Genomic DNA, 13,242 nt, shown 5'->3' with positions numbered 1-13,242 from the left:
TGAGCTAAAAATATGGGTCAGTGGTTAAGAGGACTGGCTGCTGCTTCCAGGGGACCCAAGTTCAGTTCCCAACATCCACTTCACTTGGTTCACAGACACTTATAAACTCAATTTTACCACCCTACTCTCTTTCAGCCTCTGTTGGTAGCTGCACTCACATGGTGTACATCCGTGAGAATGCATTCACGTAATAAAATTGCTGGGTACTCAGGAGGCAAAGACTGTGAATCTGAGTTTGAGGCTGTCTCAGTCTACAGTGTAAGTTCCAGGCTTGCTGGGCCCACACAGTAAGACCCTGTCTCAAAAAAAAGTAAAAATCCAAACAAAAACAGGAAGCCACCTTCATTACACCTAACAAAGGATGCAGGAAATCCCCATGATGCAGCCAGTTCCAGCACACATCTGTGTTTCTCAGACTTTAACATGCTGTCACCCACATGGAGGTCTTGTTAAAATGTCACACAGTGAAGGAGTCCGAGGTGCTGTGAGACATGAAAGTCTTTATTCCTTAGAGTAAGGATAATGATGGATGCAGCCAGCAAACACTGGAGTCGTTTCAAACTTTTTATTTCTTATTTTTCTTTCATTAGCAAACATACAAATGGGTAGAGTGAACCCTGTCAGCCGCTGGCTCGTCCCAGCATCACAGCTCTCCTTGCCTGTGAACCTGTTTTAAAAAGTTAAAGTAAATCCAGCCATCATGCTTCCAGGCGTACCTCTGCCAGATAAGGATCAGCGTCATTATCACACAAAGCAACAGTGTTATGTAACACAAAAGTAACAACTTCTTGAAACTGCCCCAGCCATAATGATCTTCAAGCTTCTTCCCAGCCTGCAGCTTCCTGGTCTGTTTCCCCAGGACCTGGAACTTCAGGAACACGGAGCTACCATCCTTCTGGAATCAAAATGTCTAACTTGCCAGTTTCACTTCTGGGACTAAAGCAACGGCAGTAACTTTAGAACCATCCCTTTTGAGTCAGCCTCATCTTCCCCAGTCTTTCCTGGATCCTTCAGCCTTGAGATTAGAACAGTAAACAACAGACTTGGATGTTTGAATGGGTTTGCTTCAGGAGATCACATTCCCCAAACTCTTAGCTTAAAACTCCTTCAATTTCTCCCACACTCTCCCTTCCCACCCCCAGTACCTCGCGGGTTTTAATCAGGGTGTAAATATCAAATGTGGATCAAATGTAAATATCAAAGGTGGATGACTCTGCCCTTCCAGGCTCCAGTATGTATGGCTAGAATGAGCTTCCTTTAATAGAGGAACAGACAATGCCACCCCACTGTCAGCTCCTGTCCTTGCATGGAGCCCACTCCTGACAACCACAAGATGTAGCCAACACATTCTGCCTCTACGATCCCCACCACCATGTCTTGAACCGCCCAGCCCTCGGACTCTGAAGAATCATGTGGCTTCCTGCCAGCTTCACAACCAAATACCAAGGGCTGCTAAGTACCAGATCTGTGGAGGGTCTGTCTGTGTCCCACTTGGTTCACAGGTTTCAAGCTCTGAGTTAGTCAGGCTGCAAGTGACAGGATTCAAAGTTGAATTCCTTAAGCACAAAGAGACATCAATGGGAAGGATATAGGCGTCTCCTCCAGTGGTCAGGACTCCGGAAAGGCAGGAGGTGGACAGGACTTCCTTTCTAGTCTTGCCTCTCCCCCACTGTCTTCTGGTAGGCTCCTTCCACCCTCTGCAGATCCCTCCAGAATGGTCAGGAGTGTGGGCCTCAAGGAGTTACCCCTAGATGAACCACATACTTCGAAGGAGCTGTGTGAATTCTGAAGCCTGGGTCCACTAGACCAATTAAATCATTGTGTCTGGGTGGAGGCTGGGCATCCACTTAAATGACTCCAGTGTGGTCCTAAGGCCAAGGATCACCGGATGGCTTTGGGCACTTGGAGAGAGCTCTTCTGTGGCACTTATGGTGCAAGGGGCCTCCCTTGGGAAACTTGTTTAGGATCAGAGGTGTCCACGGGGGCTTATGGCTACCATCCGTCAGAAGATGAATTGGTCAGCAGTTCATCAGGTATGTGATTACCTGAGCACAGAAGCGCTTGGTCACCTGCTTTCCCCCCGCCCTCCCCACCGTCAGCTATAATGTTTTGGTATCCGCACCTCAGGGCTGCACAGAAGCTGTACTGGCTCCTGGGGTTCACTTGGTGGGAGACGCGGTTGTAGACACCAGCGGGCTAACAAGGAAGGCATGTGGGAAGCAAGACGAGAGTGGTGGACACCTCGTCCCTGGAGAGGGACAGACCTGGAGTCCAGGGAGAGGCTTGGGTGGCAGAAGCCTATGAGTGAAGAGAGGGGCCGGCACTCTCTGGATAGGGAGGATGAAGGACACTGCTGGCCCTTTGCTTCCCTGGGCTGGTTTCTCTCAGCGCCTTGAAGGACTTAACCTTTTCTAGTACGTCATACCTGGATTTCAAGACCAGAAGTCCTGTCATCTGACTACACTTCAGGGTGAGGGAGCGTTGACAGTCATTGCAGGAGTAGGATAACAGTTGCATGGAGGGCTTTGGAGTTGGCTTGGGGTTGTCCTGATACCATCCATGCTCCTCTCCATTCCCTTCCATCACCAAGGGAGCCCCTACGGTTGGGCCTCACAGAAACTATCTTTTCCCTCAGGAGGGCTCCCAGGGAGGGCCTAGAACATTCTACCTATGGAATGGTCTCCGTGCCAGGGCTTCCTCACCCTGAGGTCTTGCTCCTTTATTAGGCCAGGCAGGCGTTAGGTGACGCCTCCAGGGGTAGCTGTGATCTTCCCTCATGGAAGTTCTGGTACCAGACTCCAAGGTGGGGCGGGCAGAGATACAAAGCAGGAAACTAACTGCTTCCTGCTCTGCCTGTACCCTGGAGCCCACCTCACCCCAAGAGCTGGCTCTGGCCTCTCTAGTCCAGGCCCCACCCTAGGCGCATGGGAACAGATAGCATGACATCACACTTGGGGCTGAATGTTCGCTTCTCTTTCCAGAAATATCAAACACACAGTCTAGAGATGGTAGGGGGCAGGGCCTGGCTGGGAACCTGGCCTTTACACACCCAGGGGGCCCTTGACCGAGGTGGACAACTTAACAACGGGTCTGCAAGTCAAAAGAGAGAAAGCTGGTTAGTGGGGTGAGCGATGGCTGAGAGAGACGGGGGCTGCAGAGTTCAGGCCCAGGAGCAGGATTCTGATGGCAGCCCTGCCTGGGGCCCCTTCCTAGGGGTGGGAGTGACAGTCTGCCCTCGAGACCTGTATGGGCATCCAAACAATGTTGGGTAACTGACTGCCAGAGGCTGAGGCATGATCTCACAGATTGGAGAGCCACGCCTCCGTGTCTCTCTAAAGTTCAGTGTCCTTGGGTCTGATGTGGAGACAGTCCTTAACCCAGAGTACTTCTTCTATGTGCTTGCTGTGAGAACTGGATGGAGTATGGAAGTCTGTCTGACCCAAAGCACCGTGCGCTGAGATCCTTCTGTTGCTGGGAAGCCCTCAGGGCCCAGCCTATACTAGGCAGATGGGTCCTTCAGCAAATAAGTTGGCAAGCGAAGGAGCCTGTAGCTAAGCTAGTGTATAAATTCTGATACTCATTCTGATGTAGACAGAACAGGCCTGGTCCTTACTGGGTCACGTGTGGGCGGGGTCTTGCCTCTGATCTCTCTTTGACTGTCTGAGTCTGGGACTCAGAGCCTATGCTGAGGACCAGGTGCTTGGAGCTCCAGACTGAGTTCAAGTGATCCGTACCCCATCTACCCTGCCCAGGGTACTATATAGTCTGGCACGAGTTCTGGACAATGGGGCTGCTGGGCAATGGGGCTGGGCAGGGTAGGCAGACTCAGACGTACTCTCGGGCAGCCGTTGAGGGTCCAGAGCGATAGGGCTGCGGGATGCTGTTGGCTCTCTCAGGCTCTGGGCATGTGCAGCAGAGAAAGGAACCGCCCAGGATGGCCAGCCCAGCAGAGGCCCAGCCGACGAACAGAGCTGGACCAAATTCATACCTATAAGAAGTAGAGAGGACTGTATCATGCTGCAAATCCCAGCGCTGCCTGGCCCCAACCCTCTTGGGGGTCCTCACCCCCAGCACCTGGTACACAGAGGGTAGCACACAAGCTCATAGGTCTCTTCCTTTTCTCCAGATAAACTAGGGTGAGTGCTCACCCTGTGTCCCCACCAACAAATCCACACACACAGTGAAGCCTCGGGTGGGCAGTTGAGCTCCTTTCCTCATCTGGTGGACACAAATCCAGATGGACACAGTGGAACAACTGCTGTCTTTCTTCCCCAGTGGTGGTCAGGTCTACAGAACAGCCTTCAGTCAGGGCTGCTCCTTACTGCCCTCTGGAGATGGTTGCCCCTCTGCCTGGCTGGCTGCTCTCTCCACACCCACCCCTGCCAGCCAGCCTGACTCTCCCCTCTGTGGCTTAGTACAGGTCCACCTGACCTAGACACCTTCCCAGTTCTTTCTCTACCTTCAGGGCCAGATCATATGGAACCTCCTGACTGAGGGGTTTGTCTTGCAGTTCCCCTTCACCCCACTACATGCTCCCCTCACCCCTCACCACACACACACACACACACACACACACACACACATACACACACACACACACACACACACACACACACAGCAGGAGGACCCTTCAATCTGCACTGGAGGGACAGACAGGCTTCACTGTGCTCTCAGGACCCAGCCCAGGGAGCCCTGAGAGTCCTGAAGAAATGTCCCAGTCCCAGCTTGGCTCCTTGGGTTAGACCTTGTGTAGCAGGTCTTGATGCTGTAGCTGCCCACCAGGGCACAACTCTCATGTCTGAATTCTCCTGTCCGACCCTTCCCAGGGAGACAGCCCAAGCATCCTTCTCATCCCCCTCCACTCCAGAGTCATCAGGACATCTAGGAACTACCATTCTTTGCTCCTGCCTGGGCTGAAAGGAAGGGAAGAACCAGGTAGACTCAGGCCCTTCTGAAAGCCCCTGCCTATTCTCCCACCCACCCACAATCTCAGCCTTACAAATGGCCTGCATCCAGAAGCTACCTCCCTCAGCCAGAGCCCCCTGCTGGAGGCAAGGCAGCAGCCAGTTGGCTGTCCTGGCCTCCTCCCTGCTCTTCTGCACACAGCAGGAGGAGGGGCAAATTCTTATCTTAGCTACTTTCTCCAATCTCCGTGTTCCCACACCCACCACCACCCAACTTTACTTCCTCCTCCAGGAAGCCATCCTGGCCTACTGCCACCAGCAGAAGTAAAACAAACCCAGGTGCCCTGAGCCCTGGGAGAAATCTCTTTGCTTCAACCACAGGAGACACAGGAGACCTGGTTCTGACAGGAAAAGGTTAAGTCACAAGTGGTCCAGATCACCCTGCAAGAACGTGGAGCTAGACTTCAGACCCCACATGGCTCTCCTTTCTTAGAAACTAGCTAGGACCTGTTCCCTATTTCCTCTTCCAAGTGACAACTGGGACCAGGGTAAGACAGGAAGGAGGCCCAGCTCCAGCACTCACCTGGCGTTGACAGGAGTGCTGGGGTTGAAGAATTCCTGGGTCACCAGGGTAGCGTACCATGAGACAGCAGTCAAAGTACAGAGACCTAAGGACCAAGTAGAGGTGCTCATCTGCCTGGCCCAGCCAGCCACAGAGGTGGGCTAGCTGCATGGTCAAGAGGGGAGAGGACAGACGCTGGGCACTCACCCGCCAAGAGGAAGAGAGCACCTCCGGAGATGGCCACACGGCCCTTGGCAGTGGGGTTACTGTCTCCAACCCGAGTACACTTCATGCCCACGACACTGAGCACCATGGCCACAAAGCCCAGGAGCACAGCCACCACCATCAGGGCTCTTGCTGACTGGATATGACCTGAGGCAGTGTAAGAAGGGTCAGAGCAGAGTGGGGAACTTGGAGACGGTGCATGTGCGTGTGTGTGTGTGTGTGTGTATGTGTGTGGTGTGTGTGTGTGGTGTGTGTGGTGTGTGTGTGTGGTGTGTGTGTGTGCATGTGCATTGTGTGTGTGGTGTGTGTGTGTGGTGTGTGTGTGTGTGTGTGGTGTGTGTGTGTGTACATGTGCATTGTGTGTGTGGTGTGTGTGTGTACATGTGCATTGTGTGTGTGGTGTGTGTGTGTGGTGTGTGTGTGTGGTGTGTGTGTGGTGTGTATGTGTGTGGTGTGTGTGTGTGCATGTGCATTGTGTGTGTGGTGTGTGTGTGTGGTGTGTGTGTGTGGTGTGTGTGTGGTGTGTGTGTGTGTGGTGTGTGTGTGTGTGGTGTGTGTGTGGTGTGTGTGTGTGTGGTGTGTGTGTGGTGTGGTGTGTGTGTGTGTGTGTGTGCGCACATGTGTGCAAAATGGAGGTGTTAGACCTGAAAAGGGAAGAAGCCAGTGTGGGAAGGCTTGGGTAGAAGCCAGCAGGGCCCTGAGCACTTGCCCACTTGTAAGAAGAGACAATGAGTGTTTGAGGAGAGGGGGTGGAGTGGGGTCGTCGTCAGCGCTGACCCTGTTTCCCACCGGCCCTTACCAGCTCCTCTGAATGATGCTGAGTGATGGGGAAGTTTGAATTTGTTCTTCTGCTCCTTTCTCCTGGGCCTGGTGCACCCTCAGGCAGCAGGAGATGGGGCAGAGTACCACTCAGGATCACCAGAGGAAGAGCTGACAGTGTGTGAGGACCAGCTAAACCCAGCTTGGTTCCCAGCGGCAACCCTGTCAATCATCCATGGGGCTGTATGTCTCCTTCTTCATGGATGTATTGGTCAGTTCTGGGCCCTAGGCATCTCAGAAGACTTGGATCCCTGAGGGAGGCAGGCCAGTGATCTGCCTGGAGCAGTGTGAGTGGGACCGGCTGGTGGGCAGTTCTGCTTCGAGCCCTGTTGGAGTGCAGGTGGGATGGCCTCCAAGGTCAGGGCTGTAATGGTGCCTGACCGTGTGTGTGTGTGTGTGTGTGTGTGTGTGTGTGTGTGTGTGTGTGTGTGTGTGTATGCTCATGAGCACGGCTATGTTCTAGTGCGTGTGTATGTGTGTGTGTGTGTGTGTGTGCGCGCGCGCGCGTGCGCGCTGTATATGCTTGGGTGTTTGTGTGTGTAAACATGTCCGTCAATATGGAATATGGGGAGAAAGGGAGTGGAGAATGTTAACCGGCTTGTGTAGCCAGACCTTCATCTCAGGCCACCCTCCCATGCCCTGGGTATTAGTGGCTTGGTTACACAGGAGACCTGGCTGGCCTGGCCTCTCCAGTGTACACAGGCCAGCAGTTAGGGAATCGCACAGGGGCAGGAGTGTGCCATCCAGCACTGAGGACAGGCTGTGAGAAAGCTTGCCCTCAACCTCCCCAGCCCAGACGGCGCCCCCTCCCTGGCTCCCACCAGAGGCCTACCGTCCAGGGCCAGGAGTGAATCGTAGAGTTTGCATTGCACCTGCCCGGTGCTCTGAGAGGCGCAGGACATCCACAGCCCTTCGTAGAGGCCCACGGCAGTGATGATGGCATCGCCTGCATAGGAGGACTGCTTCCACTGTGGCAGGGCGGTGCTGGCGATGATGCCCACCCAGCCACCCAAGGCTAGGAAGTAGCCCAGGAGCTGGAGGCCTGAGTTGGCCATGGCCCAGGTAGGAGTCTGAGGGTTCCAGGACTCAGAGATGGGCCAGGGTCTGGAGGAGCGCTATGGTCATGGTAAGAGGAACAGCTGGAAAAGGGGAACTAAGTGGCACAGGAAAAGAGGAGGAGAGGGGATGGCTGGCCGGTCAGCTCAGCAAAGGCAGTGGCTGCTGGATTCCAGAATGCAGGGGGCGGCCTTGGGGCTGGAAAAGGCCAAAACCCGCCCACAGCCAGTCCCCAGCAGAGCTCTTGCCCAGTTTCTTGGGAGCAGAGGGCGGAACCTAGAGTCCAAGCTGGGGTACCCCTGCCTTTCTCGGCTCAATAGTAAGGAAGGGAGGGGCTAGGAGGAGTGACTTCTCCCCTCCCAGCCAGGGGAACCCCTTCAGAGTGTGATTTCAGTGCCCTAGGATTCTTCTCATCCCTCCCAAAAGCCCCAGCTCAGTGGATGGCTTTGCTATACTTTGGTGCCTGATCTGAACCAGGGGTTTCTCACCCACTGACCTGAGGACAGAAAAAGAAAGAAATTTTAGTTGCCGCAGGAAAAACTATAGAGTTCCGTGTGTGTGTGTGTGTGTGTGTGTGTGTGTGTGTGTGTGTGTGTGTGTGTGTGCTGGGTATGGAAACCAGGCTTTGTACATGCTACACAAGCACTCTACCACTGACCTAGATCCCCTAGAGTTAGTTTTGGGTCAGGGCTCTAAGGCCAGATGTACAGAGCCTCGTTTAAATAAGAGCTTCTGGGGAGAGGAGTCCTGGGTACCTGGAAGCCTTGTCTATCAAAATAGGGGAGGCCAAATCATGGAACATGTGCTACGGGATCTGTCTGGGATCTAAGGAATCAGAAGAGGGACCCCAGTAACCGGGCCAGCAGTAGCTGCATGCCAGCCTCAGACATGGTGGGGAGTTGGGGAGACCTGCGCCAGCATCTGTCCTGGACTTGGAGGAAGGAGAACTGCGCAGCCAGTTAATCCCTTTTCTGGCAGGTTCAGCAGCTCCTGCTGGGACCTGAGACAGCAGGCCTTGGCCCCTAGCTCCAGAGCAGCCTGGCGGGGGCAGTGGCCTCTACACATTCCTGGGGTTCAGGCTCCCCGCTCCTAGACCCCTGCCTGCCCCTTCTCACTCAGCCCTCAGGAGCAGGGAATGTTTAACTCCCCTGGGTCTCATTAGCAATCCTCTCACGTTCATTTCAGCCCCACAGGCTTGGCATGGGTGCAGGAGGAATGTCACACCCCTGCTCCCACTCCAGCCAGCCTCCCAGCCGCCTCTCTGCATCCCCTACATCCCACTGCCTTTCCTGAGCCGCAACATGGCCAGCCTCCTCCCCCACACCTTCAGCCCCCACCGCAGGGACAAACCCCCAGCCTGCTGCCTTGCATTCTTCACGTGGGTGCCTGGTACTCTCCGACAATGGCAAGCCTATGTGCCTGCTCAGGGCGTGGGCCCCTGGTATGGGCTGCTCTGAGCTCAGGGACCTGGGGGAAGCTGGGTAATGGGTGAGTGCTGTTTGATAGATAGTGCCACGCTGGGTCCCTCTGATTTCCTGTGTACCCAGGACCTGCTTCTTAGAGTAGCCCACCAATCCCCCCAAATACTAGAAGGTTCATCTGAAAAGATGGTTCAGACTTCAGATTCTCCTGCCTCGAGTGAACGATAAGACGATAGGACCAAAAGAACCGGGAGATTGCCAGAGTGCAGAGCGAGACAGGAGAGACAAGCAAAAGACTTCCGGGGTCAATAGGTCTCTGATTACCTCGGGGCAGGCCTTCCGGCTAGGATGTATATGGTGCTGGTTCCTATGGCCTCTCCCCCCATGTCTTTGCCTTTCTGCCTTTTTGAGGGAGCGGGGATAGGGTTGGAGGAGCCTTGTAAGATGCTCCTACTAATGAGGCAGCTGTGGACGTTCAGTGTCTTCATTGTTAAAAAGGTACTGCTTTGCTGAGCTGGCGTGAAGCGTGGGGAAGGCAGAGGATAGCAACTTTACACAGGCTATCGGAAAGGCCAGACAAGGCTCTTTCTCCCAAAGCTGGGCCTTGGCCTCTGGCAAAGCCTTCTCTGTGAGGAAGAGCCAGGCCTCGTTCTGACCTTGGATACACTGGTCAGATCCCTGAGTTCTGGAGTCTCAGTGCCACACTGAAACTAGCTGTGACCCTTGTCTCCAGACATTCGAGAGCTGAAGTAAAGGGGATGATGGCCAGATGTCCCCAGAGCTAATGCCAGATGTGAAGCCTGAGAGGCAGCAGGATGCCTGTCTGTCTGTCTGTCTGTCTGTCTGTCTGTCTGTCTGTCTGTCAATACATACCTCCACTCAGGTCCCCAGACACTGAGGACCCAGAGGTTCCATGATTATTTCCTTCTTCTCAAGGGTTTCTCTCTGTAGCCCTGGCTGTCCTGGACTAGCTCTGTTCCAGGCTGGCCTGGAACCCAGAGAAATCCACCTGCTTCAGCGTCCCGAGTGCTGGGTTAACCCACCACCACCCAGCATAAGCCTCCATGATTCTTACATATCTTTCCCTGAAACTCTTTCCTTTGTCATTTGAGGTTTGGGTCTGTTCTACCTGAACATTCTCTGCTTCACCAACAGCCTTCCTGTACCAATGTTCCAAAGCCAACTGGTCCTGCTCCGGAAGCTGTTAGTTCTCTAGCCCAGCCAGCATCGCTTCCCCACCCTCGGGAACCCACCATTCCTGGTGTTCTGCAGTCCAGTGACTCTCAGGCATGCAGAGAGAGCCGATGGCTCAGGGTTCCTAGCCCGGCCTCCCATCAGAGCTGACGGGAACTGCCTGGGGTAGACATACAGTCACAGTTTAAAAATAAGTAAATCAAATGCCTTCTCTTCCGGAGGGTGTTAGCTTTTCCTTGATTACAGAAAAGTGTGTGCTGTTAGGCAGGTCCTCAGCTTGTCTTAGTCTGACTCCTCAGCTGAAAAATGGTGGTGTTACTGCCTTCCTGTCTGGTTCCTGAGGTACTTAGGATCATAGACGGTCAGGACTGTGGCTGATACAAGCTGTTCCCAAGGCAATGGCTCTAGGGTGGGACCTTCCCTGACGAGACTGCTTAAGGGTGGGAATTGACTGCCACCTCTTTCACCATTGTGCTGGGCCAAGGACAGCCTTGGGAGGTATGTGTTGAGCATTGATGGGTGGGTATGAAGAGTCATTGGTTTTTGCCTCTCTTGTAATGAAATACCAGGGACTGGTCCACGATCCTTGCTCACGGCTGATTCAGAGGGTCTGACTCAGTTGCAATCTATTACTTTTCCTGCCGCTGCCGTGGGAAGTTGGAGGCTCAGAAATGGTGCAAGCTTTACTACTCCTAACTGGGTTAAGTTCCTGCACAACCACAGGCTCAGGACAGAGATGACGCACCTTGGGCCACACAGTAAGAAAGCAAGACGGACAATCATGTGCCACCCCCAAAACTGCTCTGCCTGCCCAGGCATAGTGGAACAGCCTGACTGGAATCCCATAATCCTCTGCATGTTCCCATCCACTGCAGCTGGCAAACTGTTTTCTTCTATCCCAAGGCCCATAAACAATGTGAGGCTATCCTAGGAGTCTCAGATGTCTCCACTGTCTAACCAGGGCAAGGACACTTCACAGTGCATGGGGCAGTCCAAAGGTGTCTTCACTCCTTGCTGCCACTGCCCCCCGCCGCCCCCACCAGATCTGCACCTTCCTTGGGCACCATAGTGTAATGCTCATATCTGCCCTGGGTGTGCTGAGTTGCTCCCTACGCCCTGTGACACTCTCAGGCTGTCTCCATCCTAAGCAAGTTTCCTCATATTGCTGAACTGCACAACTACATGTTTTCTTAAACACAGAACAGGCACACACAATTGTCCCTCACCTGGGACCCTGCCACCACCCACTGCTTCTGAATGAGCCTCCTAGCCTAATTACATTCGTTTACCTTGTCCTATTGTCAGTGAAACACCTTACCTTTTGGGTGCTCAATAGAAACTGTCTGCTGTCCCCCGGTAGTTAGCATGTACTGAATTTGTAAAAGCCAGCACTCGGAAGGCAGGCAGAAGCAGGCAGATCTAGTCTGAGGCAGCCTGGTCTACAGAGAGACTTCCTGGACAGTGGGAGCATGTAGAGAAACCATGTCTCAAAAAAACCAACCAACCGGTTGGGGATTTAGCTCAGTGGTAGAGCACTTGCCTAGCAAGCGCAAGGCCCTAGGTTCGGTCCCCAGCTCCGAAAAAAAAGAAAAAAAGGAAAAAAAAAAAACAAAAAACAAAAAAAACCAACCAACCAACCAACCAACCAGACAAAAAAAAAAAACCATAAAAGCTGCGTGCCCCAACATAGAAACTTCTGAAACACCAGTAAGGCCAATGCAGAGTTCTGACATGTGGGGCTGCTTCGGTGTGTCGGCGCTGTGTAAGAATTCTTTCCCACGTCTTCTTGAGCATCTTGGCCTCAGCCCATGGACTACCTCTCTGCCTTGGTGAGAAAACAACTTGCTCACATCCTTTCAAGATCAGGCATACTACTCAGCTCCATGCCCAGGCCAGATCCAATCCCTTTTAATGTATTCTTTAGGCCTCTGTACAGCAAGTACTTCGCCCAGGTCAGACAGAGGGAGCAGTAATGGTGACATCAGCAGTGAGCATGTGGTCTGAATCAGTTCCCTGGCACTGGCTCAGCCTGAGAGACAGTCTACCTAGCCTTCCAGGTCCCCCTCTGCTTCTTCTGCACGGAGCTAACTCCTGAAAGAGTTGCCAAGCTCTCCCCGCAGTCCTCTCCTCTTCGTCTTTTGTGCACACCACCTCACCAAAACATCTCTGGGAGATCCTCTCTGACGTTCCTGTTGTCGAATACAGACGTACTTTAGTTCTCCTCTCGTGTGGACTAGGCTGGCCTCAGGCTCACTGTGTGGTCAAGTCTGGCCCTCAACTCCAATCTGCCTCTGTCCACCTCTGAAGTGCTAGGGTTACAGGCAAGCACCATCACTCTAGGCTTCCGGTTCTCAGCTTGTTCAGCCTTTAGACACCATTTGTCACAACTGCCTTCATCTGCACGGCTTTGGGATTGACCTGGCCAAGGCGATGGGGAATGAAGAAATGACAGACGCATGGATATTAAAATCTGGGTGGGATCCAGCAGGTTGTGTGCCTTCTGATGGCTGGCTTGGAGACTCAGCTGCTGTGTCATATATAGCACCAAGGACGGAGAGGGCAGGTTAGCTCATCTCAGTAGGGGAGCAGTCTCCTGCTACGGTCACCTCAGAGAAGGATTCTGGGGGTGATACTCTGTACAGTCAGTGTCCAGAATGAGGAACCTGCTTCTGTGGGACCGATCTTAAGCCTGGTCTTCATTACCTTTACTGCTTGGCCCTGGCCGAGGCCTAGGCCTCTTCCTTCCCCTCTGATCATTCAACACTCCCTCTTCGGTTGTCTCCCTCTGTTCCCATTCCAACAGATTATTCTCCATGTACTGCCCTAGGAGAATTTTGTTTTGTTTTGTTTTGTTTTTTTCTTTTTTTCTGGAGCTGGGGACCGAACCCAGGGTCTTGCGCTTGCTAGGCAAGCGCTCTACCACTGAGCTAAATCCCCAACCCCAACCCCTTGTTTTGTTTTTTAAGACAGGGTTTCTGTGTAGCCCTGGCTGTCCTGGAACTTATTTTGTAGACCAGGCTGACGTGTCTCCGTCTCCCAGAGTGCTGGAATTAAAGGCATG

The 13,242-nt window shown here is 53.3% G+C and overlaps 1 protein-coding gene across 2 annotated transcripts; it reads right to left on the bottom strand.

Annotated features, from left to right (window-relative positions):
* Positions 1–551: 551 nt before the first annotated feature.
* Positions 552–7,990, bottom strand: Cldn19 (claudin 19). 2 transcript variants are annotated; one of them, XM_006238756.5, is made up of 5 exons: positions 7,343–7,990; positions 5,674–5,838; positions 5,488–5,572; positions 3,836–3,988; positions 552–3,090 (listed from the first exon to the last, which is right to left on the bottom strand). In XM_006238756.5, the coding sequence occupies exons 1-5, from the start codon at positions 7,563–7,565 to the stop codon at positions 3,042–3,044; spliced, it is 675 nt and encodes a 224-aa protein (XP_006238818.1). In that variant the 5' UTR covers positions 7,566–7,990; the 3' UTR covers positions 552–3,041. The 2 variants fall into 2 exon arrangements, with proteins under 2 accessions (XP_006238818.1, NP_001008514.1); NM_001008514.1 differs by having other exon boundaries at positions 2,952–3,988; positions 7,343–7,649.
* Positions 7,991–13,242: the final 5,252 nt, after the last annotated feature.

This window comes from Rattus norvegicus, chromosome 5 (genome assembly GCF_036323735.1).
Source record: "Rattus norvegicus strain BN/NHsdMcwi chromosome 5, GRCr8, whole genome shotgun sequence".
Lineage (NCBI taxonomy): Eukaryota > Metazoa > Chordata > Mammalia > Rodentia > Muridae > Rattus > Rattus norvegicus.
Note: the sequence above shows the minus strand (reverse complement) of the source record. Positions and strands in the feature narration are given on the sequence as shown.